A 17,433-nucleotide genomic window follows, 5' to 3' on the forward strand; every position below is an offset into this window, starting at 1 on the left:
TATGTATGAGAAGCACTCCCCTGACTCCTTCATTTCAAAGAGAAAATAATTAAATGGTATGCTTGTCTCAGAAAACTTTGACGTAGAGTTGGAAGTAAGTGAAACTGAATTTCTGCATTGGCTTTTCTTCTTGTTTAAATCCTGGAAAAAAGTGCTTAACAAAAACGAAAACATATTGTTTGGTCGTTAACAGAAGTGTCTCATGCTTTAAAGCAAGCACTTCTTTTTTGTTTCTGTTCTGTTGCACTATTCATATGTTTGCACATTTGAGAAATTTATAATCTCCAAGTAAGAAGCTGATAGCTCTCACAGAAGAGAAAGAATAATCGAATAATCAGTTGGACACCCTTACGCGACTCAGATTGCTTTAAGTCGAGCAGTCTGGGTTTTGTTGTTTGTTTTTTTACTCGTCAGTGTGCTGTGCGGTGTGCTTCTGGGGAGTTTTTGGAGTACATGCTCTCTCACGCTACTCTTTGATACAAGCTGATACTGGCATGCAAGCAGCGGCACAGAGGAGGAGAAAGGAGAGACCGTCTTCTTAGAAGTGGTGAATTTACAGCCCAGAGCAACTCAATACGTTACAGTCTCTGACTTGATATCTTGTGTCGGCGAATAGTGTTGCGGCACATTTATGACCTGTCGTTATTGCCGTTAGCTCGTTTACCATCTGACGTGAATGCCGCTGTCACACTGAATGTCCCGCTGACCCTATTCAAACTTTTAAAGTTTGTAAAAAAACAAGCAACATCAACAAAAACAAATTGTTGAATGTTTGTATTGATCTGCCAAATCAGATCCAACTGACATAATTCTCAGTGGGCGACAGCCCTGACTGTGAGCAGTATGTGAGCAGCAATTTACCTGTGTAACTACATCATGGTGAAGTACAATCTTGCTCAGCAAACCCATATCATGCCACAAAAACAGTTTTGTCCCAACTGTAGCTGGCTTCATCGACAAGGCTGCGGTCCCTCACTGTTATCCTGACAAACTCCTGACATTAAAAGAGGCCCTATTATGCTCATTTTGGGGATTATATTTGTATTTTTGGGGTCTTTGCATGCTTTTATGTTCAAAAAACACATTTTGTGTCCCTTTGCTGCAGCACCTTTGTCTGAAACAGTCTTATGTCCCGCCTCCCCAGAAGCCCCGTCTGCTCTGATTGGTCAGCTGGCTCTATCTATGCACAGTCCATTCTGTTTGTTACATTGTGATGTCACCAAGTTATAGAAGTAAACACTGAATCTCAAACGAGCTGTTTCAGGCAGCTTCGGAGCAGTGTCTTCTGAGGGAGAGAGAGCTCCCTTTGGCTTGGACTGGGGCTTTATTACATAGGAGACTTTTTACAAGCACAAAAATGCTATAAAACAATAAAGAAAAGGGAAAAACCCCGAAAGCAAAATAGGTCCCCTTTAAGCAATACATTATTGCACATCCTACCATCATCATTATTGCATCATTGGCAAAAACAAACTATTTCTGATTTCTGATTCTAATGAGGTTTAAACCACATAATAAGTAGTGCCTTACTAGCTCTTCTCTCCTACGCTCCAGTGTGTGACGTTGTTTCTCCCAGTCTGAGGAAGCAGCTGAGAGTTTCTTCATGGAACCGTGTCCATACAGCCGTCGCTGGGCCTCGGCCTTTTGCTGAGCCAGGTTTCGTTTCTTATCACTGGCTCTGGATCAACATAAAACAAGCACAGAGTCAAAACAATGCACAAATTCAAGCATGAGGAATTCGTGCAGCACCATTCAAATAGATTTACAAATAATACATGTGTTACAGTGCATTTTGGGTGTTTTTTCACTGAAGCTCTGACATCTCTTTCTGTCTTCCAATAATACTTTGTTTCTTCGATTTTTTTCTTGTCAAGGTTTAGCTGTTGTTGAAAAACAAATGCGCTGGTGTTGAATTCCTGTCGACTTACCGTTTAAATGTTCTTTCTCTTTGTCATTTCTATTTTGCACCCACAAACCGTAATAGTGCTTTCAGAATACAGAAGACTTACTTAATCATTACATCACAGTAAAGAACAGTTGTTATCTGCAGAAAAATGTTTTCTTGAGTGCTGTAAACAATGATGACGGCATGAGGGTCTCATCCCAATCGGATGGACTGACCTGAATTTGCCTTTTCACATTATTGTGGTAAAAAAAAAATCCCTGAGAAAACATTCAACAATACAGAGATAAAGACAGAGCCACAGCACAAACAAAGTGACAACAACAGGATGAACAGGACCAGACAGCTAATTCTAAACAAGTGGGCCATTGCGGTCTGGAGAAAGGGCAATTCATTTTAGTCAATCGCTGGCCCTTTAAATTGGATATTGAGTGCTGTTGGGGGGCTGAGGTTTATCAATGTCCATGCCCAACCGGGTCTGAATTGATCCCACGTTGATACAGTTGGTGTTGTGAGCCGAGTTGAGAACCGACCCTACCTCTACACACCACTGAGCCCTCCCTTTTGGGAAGCTAAGCCATTACTATATAAGGAAAAAGCGAGCGAGGTAGAACAAAGCCCTCATTCACTCCAGCATGAACATAAGCAGTTTGTCCAGTGGAAAGAACTCCCCGCCGCCTTTCAAGGCCTCCTACAATTTATTTGTCATGAAATAATCAAATCTCCCCTTTTAATCTGTGGGAACACGGCAAACATCAGCCATGAAACAAATCATTTTGATAAGAGATTTGTTTGTGTCGACTGAAGCTGAGCAGGAGGATGGAGTGAGTTTTCATGTGGGATGGCTGCACCGTGCACCACACTTGGCCAAACTAGATCTACGGTGCTGCATGTAATTGATCCATTGGTGTGTGTGTGTGTGTGTGTGTGTGTTTGTGTGTGCGTGCGTGCATGTGTGCGTGTGTGTGTGTGAGACTAGTAGAGTTGAGACTATATTTAGAGCAGTAAGAGGAGCACAACCACAAAGAGAGAAAGCGAAAAAGAGAGCAGAGATCCAGAGGTCTGGTGTACGATGATCAATCAGTGGACAGGCTCGCTGCAGCCAGGGGACTGAAAAGCATGTCAGCACACACACACAAACACACACGCTATATAAATACAGTACACAACAAGAATGGCAGTATGTGTAACCTAAACAAGGAAACAAACACGCCCACAAAGCAAAGTAAAAAAGCAACACAGTATGCAAATATATAGAGCAGGGTAAACAATGTAGACTCTGAAATACAGATAGCACAACTTACTGTTTTCCTGTTCTTATCACACACACACACACACACACACACACACACACACACACACACACACACACACACACATATACACACAGTGTGTCTGATTGAAGGGAGCACAAAAGCGCACAGTAGAAGCACAGCTTTGTACCTCGGCCATTATCCGTCTTTGTATCCACCACAGCAGCACCAACACACAAATTTAGAAGTGCAGCGATTTTTTTGCTCCACAGCTCAAACCCCCTTTTAGTTTCAAACTCATGTCACTACTGTGTCATCAGTCCGAAAACAAAACAAGACAAATTTTGCCGTACACCAAAGTAATTATATAATTTTAAGCATTGCCAAATAAAGAAAATGGAAAGAATGGATTTAAACCTTAAAACATTCAGAGCCTTGTAAAATCAAATTTGACGTGAGCTTTGCCTGCATCTGCACGTGAAACTTAATGGGCCCTTAGATGCAATTCATGTTCTATCCATCTAAGCGTGTGTGTGTGTGTGTGTGTGTGTGTGTGTGTGTGTGTGTGTGTGTGTCTGTGTGTGTCTGTGTGTGTCTGTGTGTGTGTGTGTGTGTGTGTGTGTGTGACCTAGGTGGAGAGCAGTACCGAATGTTGAGGAGTTTAAGAGAATTGAGCAGCACCCCTTTCTTCACGTCGTAATCAATCTTCTGATCGGTCCCAAAGCTCGGAGCTCGATTGATCTGCCAGAGAGGAGAGGAGAGAAACATTCAAAGAATATTCTGTGTTTTTTTTCCCCACTTCATCTCAGTTTTGTTCTTTCTTCTCAATTCATCAGACAGAAATGCTATGCAATTACAGGAGTGGATTTAGGGCATCTTTGGGAAAAAAAAGGAATCTGTTGCCACAAGAAAGAGAGAGAAGAGGGGACACGGAGATGGGAAGGGAGGGTTTTTTTCCTCTTTGAAGGACACTTTGGAACTCTTAGCCTTTGCCTGGACATAAATCCTGTCTGACACTGATGTGTCTGCTTTTGCATAAAGACGAGCCTGCAGTGTGTATGAGTGCACACATATGAACAGATTGTGTAGGTTAAACTGTCGCTTGATTAGTGACCCTGCCCGTTTCAGCCAAACACAGCCAGCAGTCCATGAGTCTGTGACACTTAAGTATGCCAGGCACTGCAAAACACACTCATGCCACCAATAATCTCTTTGTGAGCATCAGCGAATTACCAGCGCTCAGTTCAGTCCCATCATATACAATCAAGAGTGTTCAGAGCGAGTCAGCTAAGTGAGAACACAATAAGCCAACTGTGATTTGAGGTACAAAAGCCAGTATTACCCAGAAAAAAACTCAAGAGCAGCTTCACTTTCTTAACAGAACAATTTCCAGCACCGGTGCAAAGGTATTCAGATATCAGTTATTATGCCTGACACAACAAATCAATTCTTCCCTTTTACTTTCTATGTTCCCTCTGTCTCTCTGCTAAGGTGAAAAAGAGATTTTGTGAAACAACAAAAGGACCAGCAAATGGATAGAAATGTGAAGGGAGGGTGAGTGAACTGGCAACCCGGTTTGGAAAGGTGTCCTGCTATGAGGGGGGGGTGACGAAAGACTGGCTCGGGTTAATAAACTTTGATTGTTGAGATAAGTCATATCTCCTCCTACAGTAAAGTTCAAATTCCAAAATCGCCTATACATAAGTACACTCAGCACTTTTTGATATCATTATATTTGTAATAGTTATGATAACGGTGTTCTTTTTTTTTGATTGAGAACATTTGTGGTATTATAGTTAAAAAGTACTCTTTTAAAACTACAGTACAGTGTACAAAAAATAGAGGTTATTGTGAGGTGGAAATTAACTGTCGTTAACTAAGCTATATTGAATGAAATATGGCGTCCTTCACAGTGTGAAATCGATTACTGCCGCACTATGACCCAGCATGGCTGCATGTGTTGGCGAAAAAAGCAGCATTCATTTTCAATCAGATAAAAATCACTGCTAATAGTGCTGGAAGTGCAGCTGGAAATTCATCCTTTCCAGTAACCATAATCTGCAGTCGCAGTGAGTATTTGTGTCAAAGACGTTATTCTTCCTGTTCCTATCTTCCTTTAGAAAAAATCAGTTGGATACACTTGAACTCATCAGAGCAGCACGGCAGCCAATCACAAATCGGGATTTCAGCACCAGAGTAGCACTGAGCCTATGGGAGGTTTAAGAGCGCAATAGAGGTCGATTCAATGCACCAATCACAAATTCAGGTAAAGAATAGTGAAAAAGAGACCAATGAGAAAAAAGGTTGGTGTTCAACATCAGGCCATTTGGAAGCGTAAGGATTTTTGGGCTAAAAATCAGCAACAAAAACCCGACAGCTCCTTTACAGAGATGTGCGAAGCGTCTCAAAGGTTGCAGGGGTAGCACTCACAAACTCCATCCCTCTTTCTCTTCTCTTCCTCTGAACTAGCCATTACTAATCCTGACACAAAGGTGCTTACTGCATTGTGGCAGATTTGGGAACAGTGCTGTAAGATAATATTTACATCACAACCAGGCTTGAAGGAAATGGGAGAGCCGAGTATCGACTGTTTTGCCAGCCATGGGGCACGTAGCCCGAAAAAGAGCAGTAACTCCTCAAAGACTGTCCATTTGGATCATGAGCCAGCTGTAAAAGAAAATCTGGGCAGGATTTAGTGAATCAGTAAAGCTGTTCCCTGCATCAGCCGCCACTCCTAAATTGTCCTTTAGTCAGACACGTAAACCTGAAACTCCCACGAAATGAATATTATTGTACAAGGAGGCTTCCGTGTTGAAGTGCATGTGGCCGCGTGAAGCTGAGCATATGTGAACAAGAGCATGCCAAGGATATGAATCCCGAGCTGTAGCTGTCTGTGTTAACTTGAGGCAACTTAATAACCTTCTCTCAGCCTGTTGGGGCATCACTGCTCGGGTCTCTTCGACTACTTCAGAGGATACATCCACAAATACCACAAGTGAGCTGCTAAATCTGCACCAACATGACATGGGTTTATAGGGGGTTGCCTTCGTAAGTGTGTGTGCGCACCCACATGTGCGTTTCTCTACACGGCAACCATTTATCAGAAGGAGGTGGGGTGTGGGTGATGAATGTCCTCCAGTGTAAAGACGAAAAAAAGGACCAAGGACCCTATCCAACTCTTTCACTCAATAGAGAGAAGTCTACAATACATCCCTCTGTGTGCCGAGAAGGACAGAGCTCCTCTTCAACCTACAGTACCTTGCCTAAAGAAAAAAACAACAACACAAAAGAAAAAGAGGAAAGAGGTCTGTTTTCATTTAGAGCACTCCCCGATATGACAGCCACAATGAAAAGAGTATGGCTTTAGAGCGCCGTAGCCTATAGGTAACAGCCAGACTGGCAGTGATCCTGGCGACGGTTGTCTCGTTACTTGTCTTCATTTCTTAGTTTGATTTGTGGTGTCAAGCTGTCACAGAGTAGACTGGCATTGCGGCACTCGCTGTCTCTCTTTGCTCTCCCTCAATCTTTCGTCTCTCTCCTTCAACTCTCTGCCTGTCGCCCTCTTCTTCTGGTTAGTTTCTCTTCCCACTCTGTTTCTTCCTGTCTCTCACCCCGTTTTCTGTCTGGTCACTCACCCCCCTCCCTACGCTTGCTCACCCGCGCTCTTTGGTCGTTACCTCTCTTACTCATTTCTTTCTCCGTGTTTCTGTGTTCTCCTTTTCCTCTCTGGCAGAGGAAGTTGGACCAGTCTGGTCCTAATGAACCCCTGCAGGCTCCCAAAACCCCCACTCTGATTTCCTTAAGTGACTCTGGCAGGGTCTTAAAGGAGCCCTCGGTTGCTCCAAGACGCATTCAATAAAAATGTCAGATGAAAAGATTAGGAGCTCCTTTTTACTCATGCTTTGATTCGGTTCAGCATCAGCATCGCATCAATGTAGTCCAAATATCACTCGGTCAAACAGCAGAACGAGCATGTAGGGGAAGAAAGGTAATTTTTCACAGGACAGGTTTATCATCATCTGATCACCCAATTAAACATACAAAGATCAGAGGCCGAGCTGTAAATCATTAGCATACCCTACACAGGACATGTAAGTCTTTTATTTTCTGCACCTGGAGGTGTGTGACTGTAACACACAGACAACCCGCCAGTGTTTATGAAGGCAAATAAAGCTTGTGCTCAGGGGGCGGCTTATTAAATTTTTTTCAACTATCCATTTGGTTTGAATTGTCTGTGAACTGCAGGAATGTCTACAGATCTTTATTGCAGGCCCTGAAGTACAGAGAGGCAGAAGTGCAACCAGCACATTTTACATGCCCTATTTGATTTGATATAGTTTATTAATTTCCAAGTGGGGAATTCTCTTTACCCTCTGGTTTAGATGCAGGGTCAGTCTCATAATTTTTGGCCCCCCGTGGGGGTGTAGTGCTCAAGGATAGTTAATAAGTAAGTAATGGCCATACAGCAAAATCAAACTCCAACAATAACACTATTATTACTGTAGCCACAGGCCACTCTGCACACCTAAGAGAGAATTAACTCAATCTCAGTTCACACTTTAGCATGGCAATGACTCAGAGTCCAACTCCATCTAACAATTCATTGCTTTCATTTCAATTATGAATTAACCCAGTTTAAAAAAAACAACAACAATCCTTACAATAATCGCATGATTCCCTCATTGTTGAAAACGTAGTGGGCATCAAACAATTTGCGCCCGTGGCCTCTGCTGTGTCACACCGACCCTAATAACATAGCAACAGCAATGGATCAACAACAATCAGCTGCCTTTTTTCTGCAACAAATTGCTTCCCCCCATCAACATCCATTCTGCGTCTGAAATACTCGTCAAACAAGTGCAAGGGCTGCTCGTGATTAATCGGTTCAGAAAAACGACCCCCTCTTATTATTCCTTGCAGAGTGTAAACAACCACTGCTTTGACAAGCCTCCCATTCTGCCCCGCACACTCGAGGGTATCGGCACAGTTCAACCGCTGTCAGAATGGAGTGTTTGTTGCCGCACAATGGTGGAATGAGAGAGGGAGGCAGAGAGGGAGAGCATGAGTAGCAGAGCGACAGAAAGACAGACAGCTGGCCGCCATGTTAAGTCGCTCTCTTGTTTCAGCCGTCTTATCAATCACTGTTTTGTTCTTTTTGTGGCATTTTTAGTGGTCCAGTCAGACACGGGGAAACTCTAGCTGAGTATGCCGAGTTGCTGGTAAAGGTCCTGGGAGGGAGCGGGCCAGCGCTTAGCTTAGCCACCAGTCAGCCCGACCTGCCTGACTGGCTGGCTGGCAGGGTGCAGGGAGTGTTGCTTTTTTTTTGTTGGGTTTTCTTTTTGAAGAGATACAGACACAAAAAGTGAGAGGTGCTTCAAAAGTGCACCAAAAGGTAAAAGTGGACATAGTTATGCAGCCGCAAACACACACAAACTCCCACCTTAAGTACGTACAAATATGCCAGAATACATCAGCAAAGCCCACCTCAGGTTTGAGACTGTCAGTCATAAATATGCAGGAGTCTATATCTTCCTTTCCAGTCTCTAACACACTCAACCACACACACACTACAGTTCCATATGTCACTCATAAACACGCAATATATATCTTTCCCCTCAATCACATGCTGCGCACACACACACACACACACACACACACACACACTTACAGTCACTGCTGCTGCCATACATGCCTGATGATAAATGACTAAATGTTGGGGTGTGTTTTCAACTGCCCCACATACGAGGCTTGTGCGCTCCTAATTTGATACTTATTCCATGAAATAGTCATGTTGGGGGAAAATGGATGTGGATAGAGACAGACAGTCCCATACATCATTCTAATTATTCTTTAATAAACCTCTTATAAGCCGAAGAGCAGCTTGTAGGTAACTACTGCCACCTAGAGTTCACAGGGAGAAGGACGCGCCCTCAGAGCTAAGGACGACATCTATGGACATTCAAATGAGAATGAATCCCACTAAGTGCCAAAGATTAATCAAAGGCAAAAGGAGAATGAAAGGTGGAAGGGTGCAAGGGAGACTGAGAGATAATTGAGTATATCAAACTGTATGTATTCTCCTGGATCATTTTTCACCATAGAAAATTCAATCATGAGGGGATGAAAATTATTTGGAGAGCACAGGTAGCAAGTAAAGTCCTCCTTAATCACCTTGAATACACAATAATGTTCGCCCCGGCTGTTGTAGGGGTTAGAAAACACTTCTCAGATTTCCTGAGGAAACAGCTGAAAGGCATGCTAACCTCTAAATCCTTCTACCAAAACTCCTTACGAAAACACATTTGAGTGGCCACTCTTTAGAATTTATGTAAAGCTATAAGAACGTAAAATTTTCATTGCATTTTGCAGATGAAATAGAATTTAAATTGAAAGCGTTCATAAGTGTGAGGCATTATTTATTCCACACAGGAAATTAACAGTATTTTCAGGAATTCATTTGTAGTCTTTATGTGTGTTGGGCATGTCAGAGTAAAAACATATCCATGTGTTTGTTGCTACGTGTATCGTGGCATCTGTTTACACTTGCCGGCACAGATTACTCCCCACAAACACAGCCCCCCAACACAAACACACACACATACACACTTGTACTCAAAAGAAAAGGAAGTCTGGATTATGTTGGCTCTGAGGGATGGACAGGCAAACCAAACTCATCTTGAAGCAATCAGGGACAGAGCACAAAAAGAGGAGGAAAGATGCAGGAAGGGGTGAAGGGAGAGGAGAGGAGGGGTGAAGAATCACCGCCCTTAGGGGAGCATTCCAGCTGCAGTCTGTTGGTCTGTTGTCGTAATGCCCATTCACTCACACACAAACACCCTGAGACACAAACAAACCAGTGCCACGGTTGACCTAACCATGCCCGCCTCATTAGCTGCCAATCACTCTGCAAAAGGGGGGGCAGAGGGGGGTAGAAAAGGAGAGAGATGGATGAGGAGATGGTAGTTAAGTTGCAGCCATCAATAATCAAGCTGCCTAAGCTCCTGTGTCCGATGGCATCTCAATACTGACCATGGAAAACGCAGTAAAAGTTGAAAAACAAGCTTTTTTTTTTTTTTTTCCTGTTACACACTGAATCAGTGTTTTTCCTCAATGCCTCTCTGGCTGGACAATAAAACTGTGGGCAGGGGTGTTTTAGCGGGGGGAAGTGGGGCTGATTAACTAGGTCCCCTTTAGAAAGAAGGCCCTTGAAACGCCTGGAATGAAAAGTCTGGGCTTTGTTTGCAATTTTTTATTCTCGAGTAATTAGTGCCCGAACTAAATTAAAATTGCCTAATCATCCAGTTTAAAAGACTTTTGTATAAAAGAACTTTGTATAAAAATAGTGGAAGTTTTCTGTGTCTTCTCTCACCTCATAAAGCTAAAAAAAAATGTGTACTAGTGTGGCTGCTTATGCTGCTGGAGCACCAACTCTTATGCCTTTTCCACTAAAATAAGCATGTGTATGCAGGTTTTTAATCTTGGGAAAACCTGCTAAAAATACTAACTTCCCATTGCCAGTAGGCTAGCGCTGTGTACAAGACTCTGCAGCAGATGAGGATGCCTTTTGTTTTGTTGTTTATTTGTTATTGTTTTTTACAGAGGTGTTTCAACGTCGACATCACAGACTGGATGAAACATAGGTTAGTAAACAGTAGAAGGCAGCATGGAGGACAGTGAAAATTTCATGGCGGTTACTTCTTTGTTATATCTCTCATTTATTCAGTCTCTCTTTCAAACTCAATGCACACTAAATTGGAATGATTTTTGATTTTTGTTAATTTCTGTCACTGAGCTGGAGCTAATGAATACCTGTGACTACTGCAGAGTCATTTCACCTGGATGTGAATGCAGATTCTAACCTTTACCATTACATACAAAAGCTGCATGCTGGTGGGCGTTAGTGGGGGTTTTTACAGTGGAAAAGGGGCTGTATTTTACTATCAAGTCTTTCCCCAAAAAAGATAAATTGGGGTTCCAAGAAAGAAAGGAAAGGGAAAGAAAGCATACTGAATTTGTAAAAAAAATAAATAAATAAATTCAAAGGTCAAAGGGTACAAAAGAGAGATATGGAGAAGAAGAAAAAAGGTGGGGGTCCCACAGAGACTGCTTATGCATAGGGTCCAGGATTTGTTGCTTCTTACCCGACCTTAGGTAGGGGTTGGTTTGGTAGACAGATAAGAATAGCCAACCACACTTACATACACACACACACACACACACATACATACACATTACAGAAGGACCACACATGCAGATATACACACACACACACGGTACAGAAACACCCTTAGTTGCATGTGGTGGTTTACATAGCGCATGAGTGTTTATAGTGCAAACATACATAGAGTGTGTACAGTATTAACCCATTCAAACACTATACACACTGACACTCACATTCATTTACACACACACACACACACACACACACACACACACACACTATGACTGTGGCCCTAACGAGCAGGCCGACCAGCCTTTGAGCTGCTTGGAGCCGGACACTAGAGAGCAGACCAGGAAGGTTTCTAATTATTCGTGCTCACTACAAACACTTGTTTCTTCTCATTTAGAGTTGACCAGCATGAGCTTTTTTTTCCCCAACTAAAAAAAAAAAAAAAAAAAAAAAAGAATGAAGTGAGCCAGAGCCTGTAATGAGGTTGGGCTTCAATCCACCCGTCCTTGTGTTGTGGTCCATGGACACCAATCAGACCTCACGAGAACAATGAATTGTGCTCTTTGTTGGGTTTTGTTTCACATATAAGGGAGTATTTAAAGGAATATATTATGTGTGTGTGTGTTTAAAATCCTCTTGTCCTCGCCCGTCACCCACCAAACCCCTAGTAATTTTTTTTCCATTTTCCTCACTCCATTTGACGTTATTTGTCATGCCGGCTTACAGCACATGGGCCCTGGATAAACTTGAGGGAGGAGGGGGATGCAGGGGTGATAATGCTGTCCCATTGCTATATTTTGCCATTGAGTAAATGCACTCCTTATGACTCACGCTGGATTTGGAGACGGCTGCTGTTCTCTTTGACCCACGCACCCCAATTTTTAAGGCACCACATGTGCACGTAGTATTTATGAGCCTGTATTATGATGTGGTACCTGAGCTAAGCTAAATGTCTGTTTTTTTCTGCATTGATTATGTTTTCCAGTATTTGTGTTTTGCTTTTTTTGCTTTCAAAAGACAAAGAAAACACTCAATGAAGTCCTCAAAGCAAAACCCTTGGCAATGACAATACAAACCACAGTTGAAGCAGACAGTGTGTCCATGTGTGTGCATGTGTGTGCGTGTGTGCGTGTGTGTGTGTGTGTGTGTGTGTGTGTGCGTGCGTGCGTGCGTGCGCGTGTGCGCGTGTGTTTGTGTGTCTGAAGCGAAGATCACGGCTCAATGAAACGCCTTTCCTATACGAGACACAGATGCTGTCTGGGCTGGTTTAATGAAAGTGAACATCTCGAGTTACGCCATTTGAGCAAGTGTGTGTGTCTGTGTGTGCGTCTATGTCATGGTGATGTTTTGAATGTCAATAGGAGGTAAAACTTGTGTTGAAAACCCTGCTGAATTAAGATAAGGATCACACAAAAGCCTGTCTCTCTCTTTTTTACTTTCTCTTCTCCCCCTTCTATAGTTGCTCTGAGCACAATGCGCCTGTTTGATGCCTGGCCGTAGTTTGAGAAGCATCACTCTTGTCTTCTCTGTTTTCACCCCTGTGACAAGCTATTTAGCAGGTGTGCGCTGGTCTGCGGGTTGTTCCTCAGAGCATCCCTATTCGTTATCAGTATATTTGCAATGATTTCTCTTTGTCCGCTTACAAAGACCCAGTGTTCTGTATCTTCCTCAGAGGTTTTCTTGCAATGGCAAGATAAAGGCGAGTGTGTCCTCCAATCACGGGAGTTTGGAGTTGCACTATTTTGAATACCTTGTCTTGAAAAAAACAAACAAACAGTTGCTATTTTCTGGAGGCGTAATTGGAGGATGTGAGAGGCAATCATGTTCCTTTTCCCTCCCCAGCCTCCTACACACACTCAGTGAAATGGCAGACAAAAATACAAATACAAAGGGCAGGATTAATGCCATTTGACAGCTTCTTATATATGATACCATCTAGCTTTCAGGTATCCGGCTGGCTTTGAGTTTACACAGGTTGAACCTTCATTTCCTGGCTGCGTGTTTGCATGTCCAACAACCAAGTCTGACGTTTTAAAGAGTTAAGAGAGGAAGACGTTGTCGGAACAGCAGTCTGGGTAAAGCCCCAACGAGGCGTGGCACACATAATTCACAGTGACACCAATAAAGAAACCCGAGAGCTGAAGTCCACAAATTCAAAACAAACCTGTGAGACCTAGATTGGGTTTCAGTTCCTGACAACTTTTTTGCATTTTGGGACTCGGGGGTGACAGAAAAAAAAGTGGTGAAATGTGGTGCAATACATTCAATTTAGCACAAAATGCTGCAAAATGATCTGCTAAAAAATTAAATTTGGACCTGAGGGCTTGCCATAGGGTACCGTTTGTGGCAACCAGCCTATGGGCCAGGCTGCTTGTGGTGTCCCTGCAGAATAGAAATGAACGTCGACAGACTAAAACGTGGTAATAAAGTTATTTTCAGGCTTGACAGCGTACGCAGTGAGGATTTGAGAAGGGGTCTCTGCTTGCAACTGTCCCCTGACTAATCAGTTGAATTTTGGAAATAAATGATTGTTGCTGTAAATGTTGCGTGAAAGAGAAGCAGGGTTGTGAGTGCGTGTGTGCGTGTATGTGTGTGTGTGTGTGTATGCGGGATGTTAATTGATGAGAGTTATAGAGAGCTGCTAGTAGCACAGGGGGGATCATTACTGCTGGAGTGGAACAACTGCATTCACGGCTGTTTGCCATGTCTCATACACACGCACACACAAAACACACACAGTGCACGCACATACTGTCACAGTGCACCAGCAGTCAAAAGGAACACCATCATCTTGCTCTCTCTTGTACATCCTTTTGTCATATAGTAGCTACAACTGTTCAACCACACAAAAAAAAGTCAGGTAATTATAACACCCTAATTCCACGATGACTCTTCTGACACCCACCAACTATCAAATGCCACTTTTCTCCAAATCAGAGGCTTTTGGAAATCGCAAGATTTATTTTGGGTTGTCATGATGGGGAAAAACAAACAATTATCCCACAGGCATTTCCCATCCTTGAGTCAATTTGTGGGAAGGGGGGGGGGGTGCAGCCACTTTGGGTTAAAGGATTTAGGTCACGCTTTAACTGACTGGCTGACATCAGAATGGTTAGACAGAAATCCTGGAGTGGAGTCTGAACTCGAATCCATCTCCTGAATGAGTGACACTTTAGAGACTGACACTGAGAGAATAAGGGGCGGGTGTCTTGCTAGTAAACCTGCCGTCCTGACCTAAATTTTTCTACCCTGCATGTGTTCCTTTGTACAAGCAAGAGGAGGTCTTTGTCTTGTCTTATATGCAGCTGCGTATGCATGCATTTCTATTTGTATGCATGAATGTGTGTGAATGCACACATCCATGTAATTGTGCGTGCATGTTTGTGGTTGTGTACGTTCCTTTCATTTTACATGGGCGACGTGTCCCTGCTTGTGTTCAGAGGTGCATAAATACATACTTAAGAGTGCGTGGGCGTTTGTGTGTGTTTCTGTGCACCAGAGATGGGAGTGTGTAAGCAAAATCAGCGCGTGTTTATGCTTTCTGTCAGTGCGGGGCAACGTCTCCCTCTCTCCTGCTGATGCCACATTACTTCGGTTTAGGAGCTGCTGTCATTTTGGTAGCAGCACAGACAGGTGAGACTGCGCAGTCTGCAGCTCTCCTCAAACACAAACGCAATTTCATAAATCATCCTCCCATAAATCTCCTACTGCACTTTCATTTTTTTTTTTTTTTAAATATGTTTTGAAATTTAAACACATTATGATTGACATAATATACTACAAAAATTGGAAATGCATAAGAATTACTTTAAAATTTAAAAATCCCAAATGAATAAATTAACTCCTTGAAACGTGGTTGAAACAGTTTTTTTGTGCTACGTTTAGACACTTTTCACATGCATTTAAACCTGTGAAACCTGAGCATATTGGTTTGATTTCTTTTGAAAACATGGCTCAAAAGGCAATGAGTATCTTGGTAAGAGATGTCCTGCAAATTGCAAGACATTAGGAAAAGAAAAAAAGACCTGAGAATTTGTTTTATAAAAAGGGAAAAAGAGAGAGAGAGAGAGAGAGAGAAAATTATAATAAAATCATTTATAAAAAAGAAAATAGGCAAGACAAAATGTCCATAAAACTGTATTTGTAATTATTATAACTGTTGATGTTGTATAAATACTTATTTTCTGTAATGACTTTAATTTAAAATCTAAAAACAAATGTAGGAAAAAAGTGAGAAACACACACACACACACACAAACACACACACGTGCGGAGTAGTACCTCCAGTAGCCAGGGTTTGAGTTTGCGGTCCAGGATGATGTCAAAGCCCAGGACCTCAAAGCAGACGCTGTCGCTCCCTGGTGGCTGGCCGGGGCGACACATGCGATAAGCGTGCAGCACATGGGGTTCAGCCACTATTAACGTCTTCACCACCAGCTCCTGGCAGGACACACACACAAAACAGAAAGAGAGGGAGAATCACAAAGCTGAGCTGACAAAGAGAACATAAATCTTGCTTTCTTTTTTATTGCATTCATCTTAAAAAGCCATCGCCTGCATTTTTTTATAGCAGCTTATTAAAGGTCCACTTAAACTGAAAATGGTGCAATTAGGAGTCTCACTGTAATTGCAGGTTGCAACTGCAGACAAATGCTAAATTCAGTATGAAACTCTGACAATGGAGCGATCACGACACATGCTAGACCTGCAGCCTACAGAGCTGCTTTAAAGAGGTAGGACTGCATCCAGTTGTCCTGTGTCTCAAGATACTGTGGCAATTTAAAAGCCGAAGAGAAACAGAAAGTGTCGCTGGCACAGAAGCTTCTGAATTTCACCCACACACAGACTTTCACCGATGTTGGTGGCGGTCCATCTGTGCGGCTAGTGGCTCCCAACCTGTGTTCACGTGTGCACGTATGTTTGCTGGCTGCTACCTGACTGCCTACTCCCACTGTGCAGCTGGGGTAAACATGCTCACTCTGACACACACACACGGCACAAAGCTTCCCCTCACCAGTCAAGCCCCACGCAGTGCTGCTGGCCTGCAGTTTGCCCAGTCCAGTCTGACTGCTGGGTGCGGGAGAGGGGTATGGTGGTCTGGCCCTGGCCTGATAAGGCGACAGACCCCCTCTCTTTTCAATCTGTCTGTCGCTCACACACTTCCATCCATCTGTCCATCCATCCACCCGTCTGACCCACAGGCTGCCCAGCACAAACACCTGCTTCCCCTACTGCCGTTTATGCCCGAAGTCCCCAATACTGGCTGGTGTGTGTGTGTGTGTGTGTGTGTGTGTGTGTGTGTGTGTGTGTTTTGGTTTTTTTTTTGTCCCATCACCTCCCTCCTTATCCTGAGCCCCCAGCACTGGCCACTGCCTGTGTGCATGTGTGCCTGTGTTTTGTTAGCTTTGAGCTGAAATTGTTTTATAAGCCTCTTTGAATTTTTTTAGCCTTTATTGTTTTCCTTTCACCTGCATACATTTGTATATTATTTTAGCTATTTTCTTTATGCATGTGTAATTCGTTTATCTTTTTTGTGTTTTAATACTTTCACTTCTCTTTCTCTCTCAGTGTAGTTGAGACCAGGATCTTCCTAACATTTAATTTCCCTGATGTGAAAAGGCAAGTTTAAGTTTAGTCGAGTCTACTTGTCTTGAAGTAAGGAAATATTCCGAAATCAGTGAAAATTGAGCACTATTTTAATCTGCAAGGTTAAACATTTACCAAGATTTTTTTTTTCATATATTGTAATAGCCATTAAAACCGCTACATTTTTTGTAACCAAATCATATTTTAAATGTTGTTGAATTCTGTGACACTTTGCACTGTTTACATTGCACATTATCCTACAAAACGTGACAAAAAATGTATTACATAAAAGTTAACAAATAACATTTATTCAGCCTAGTGTGAAGACTTCCAGCTGGTGCAAGTGTGCGTGTGGCTAAGACATACTTTGAACTTCAGCAGACAGCTGCAGACCTGTACCTGTCACACAGATGCAGTCGTGTACTTGTTTCCATCAATTAAGTGTAAATTTGCGTGTGTGTGTGTTTGTGTGTGTGAGAGAAAAAGAGAGAGAGAGAGAGAGAAAGAGATGGCGAGCCGTT

At 42.8% G+C, this 17,433-nt stretch overlaps 1 protein-coding gene across 5 annotated transcripts in view; it reads right to left on the reverse strand.

Annotated features, from left to right (window-relative positions):
• The window catches only part of ttll7 (tubulin tyrosine ligase-like family, member 7), an 89,468-nt gene that overhangs the window by 45,003 nt on the left and 27,032 nt on the right, over nt 1-17,433 (reverse strand). For all 5 annotated transcript variants that reach the window (XM_088077704.1, XM_088077703.1, XM_088077705.1 and 2 more), the window contains exons 9-11: nt 15,608-15,766; nt 3,803-3,897; nt 1,531-1,678 (exon numbers count right to left, since the gene is read on the reverse strand). In XM_088077704.1, coding sequence (XP_087933830.1) covers nt 1,531-1,678; nt 3,803-3,897; nt 15,608-15,766 — 402 coding nt within the window. The remainder of the gene's footprint in view (nt 1-1,530; nt 1,679-3,802; nt 3,898-15,607; nt 15,767-17,433) is intronic.

Source organism: Plectropomus leopardus, chromosome 5 (assembly GCF_026936395.1).
Source record: "Plectropomus leopardus strain MGB_pleo_1.0 chromosome 5, ASM2693639v1, whole genome shotgun sequence".
Classification (NCBI taxonomy): Eukaryota; Metazoa; Chordata; class Actinopteri; order Perciformes; family Serranidae; genus Plectropomus; species Plectropomus leopardus.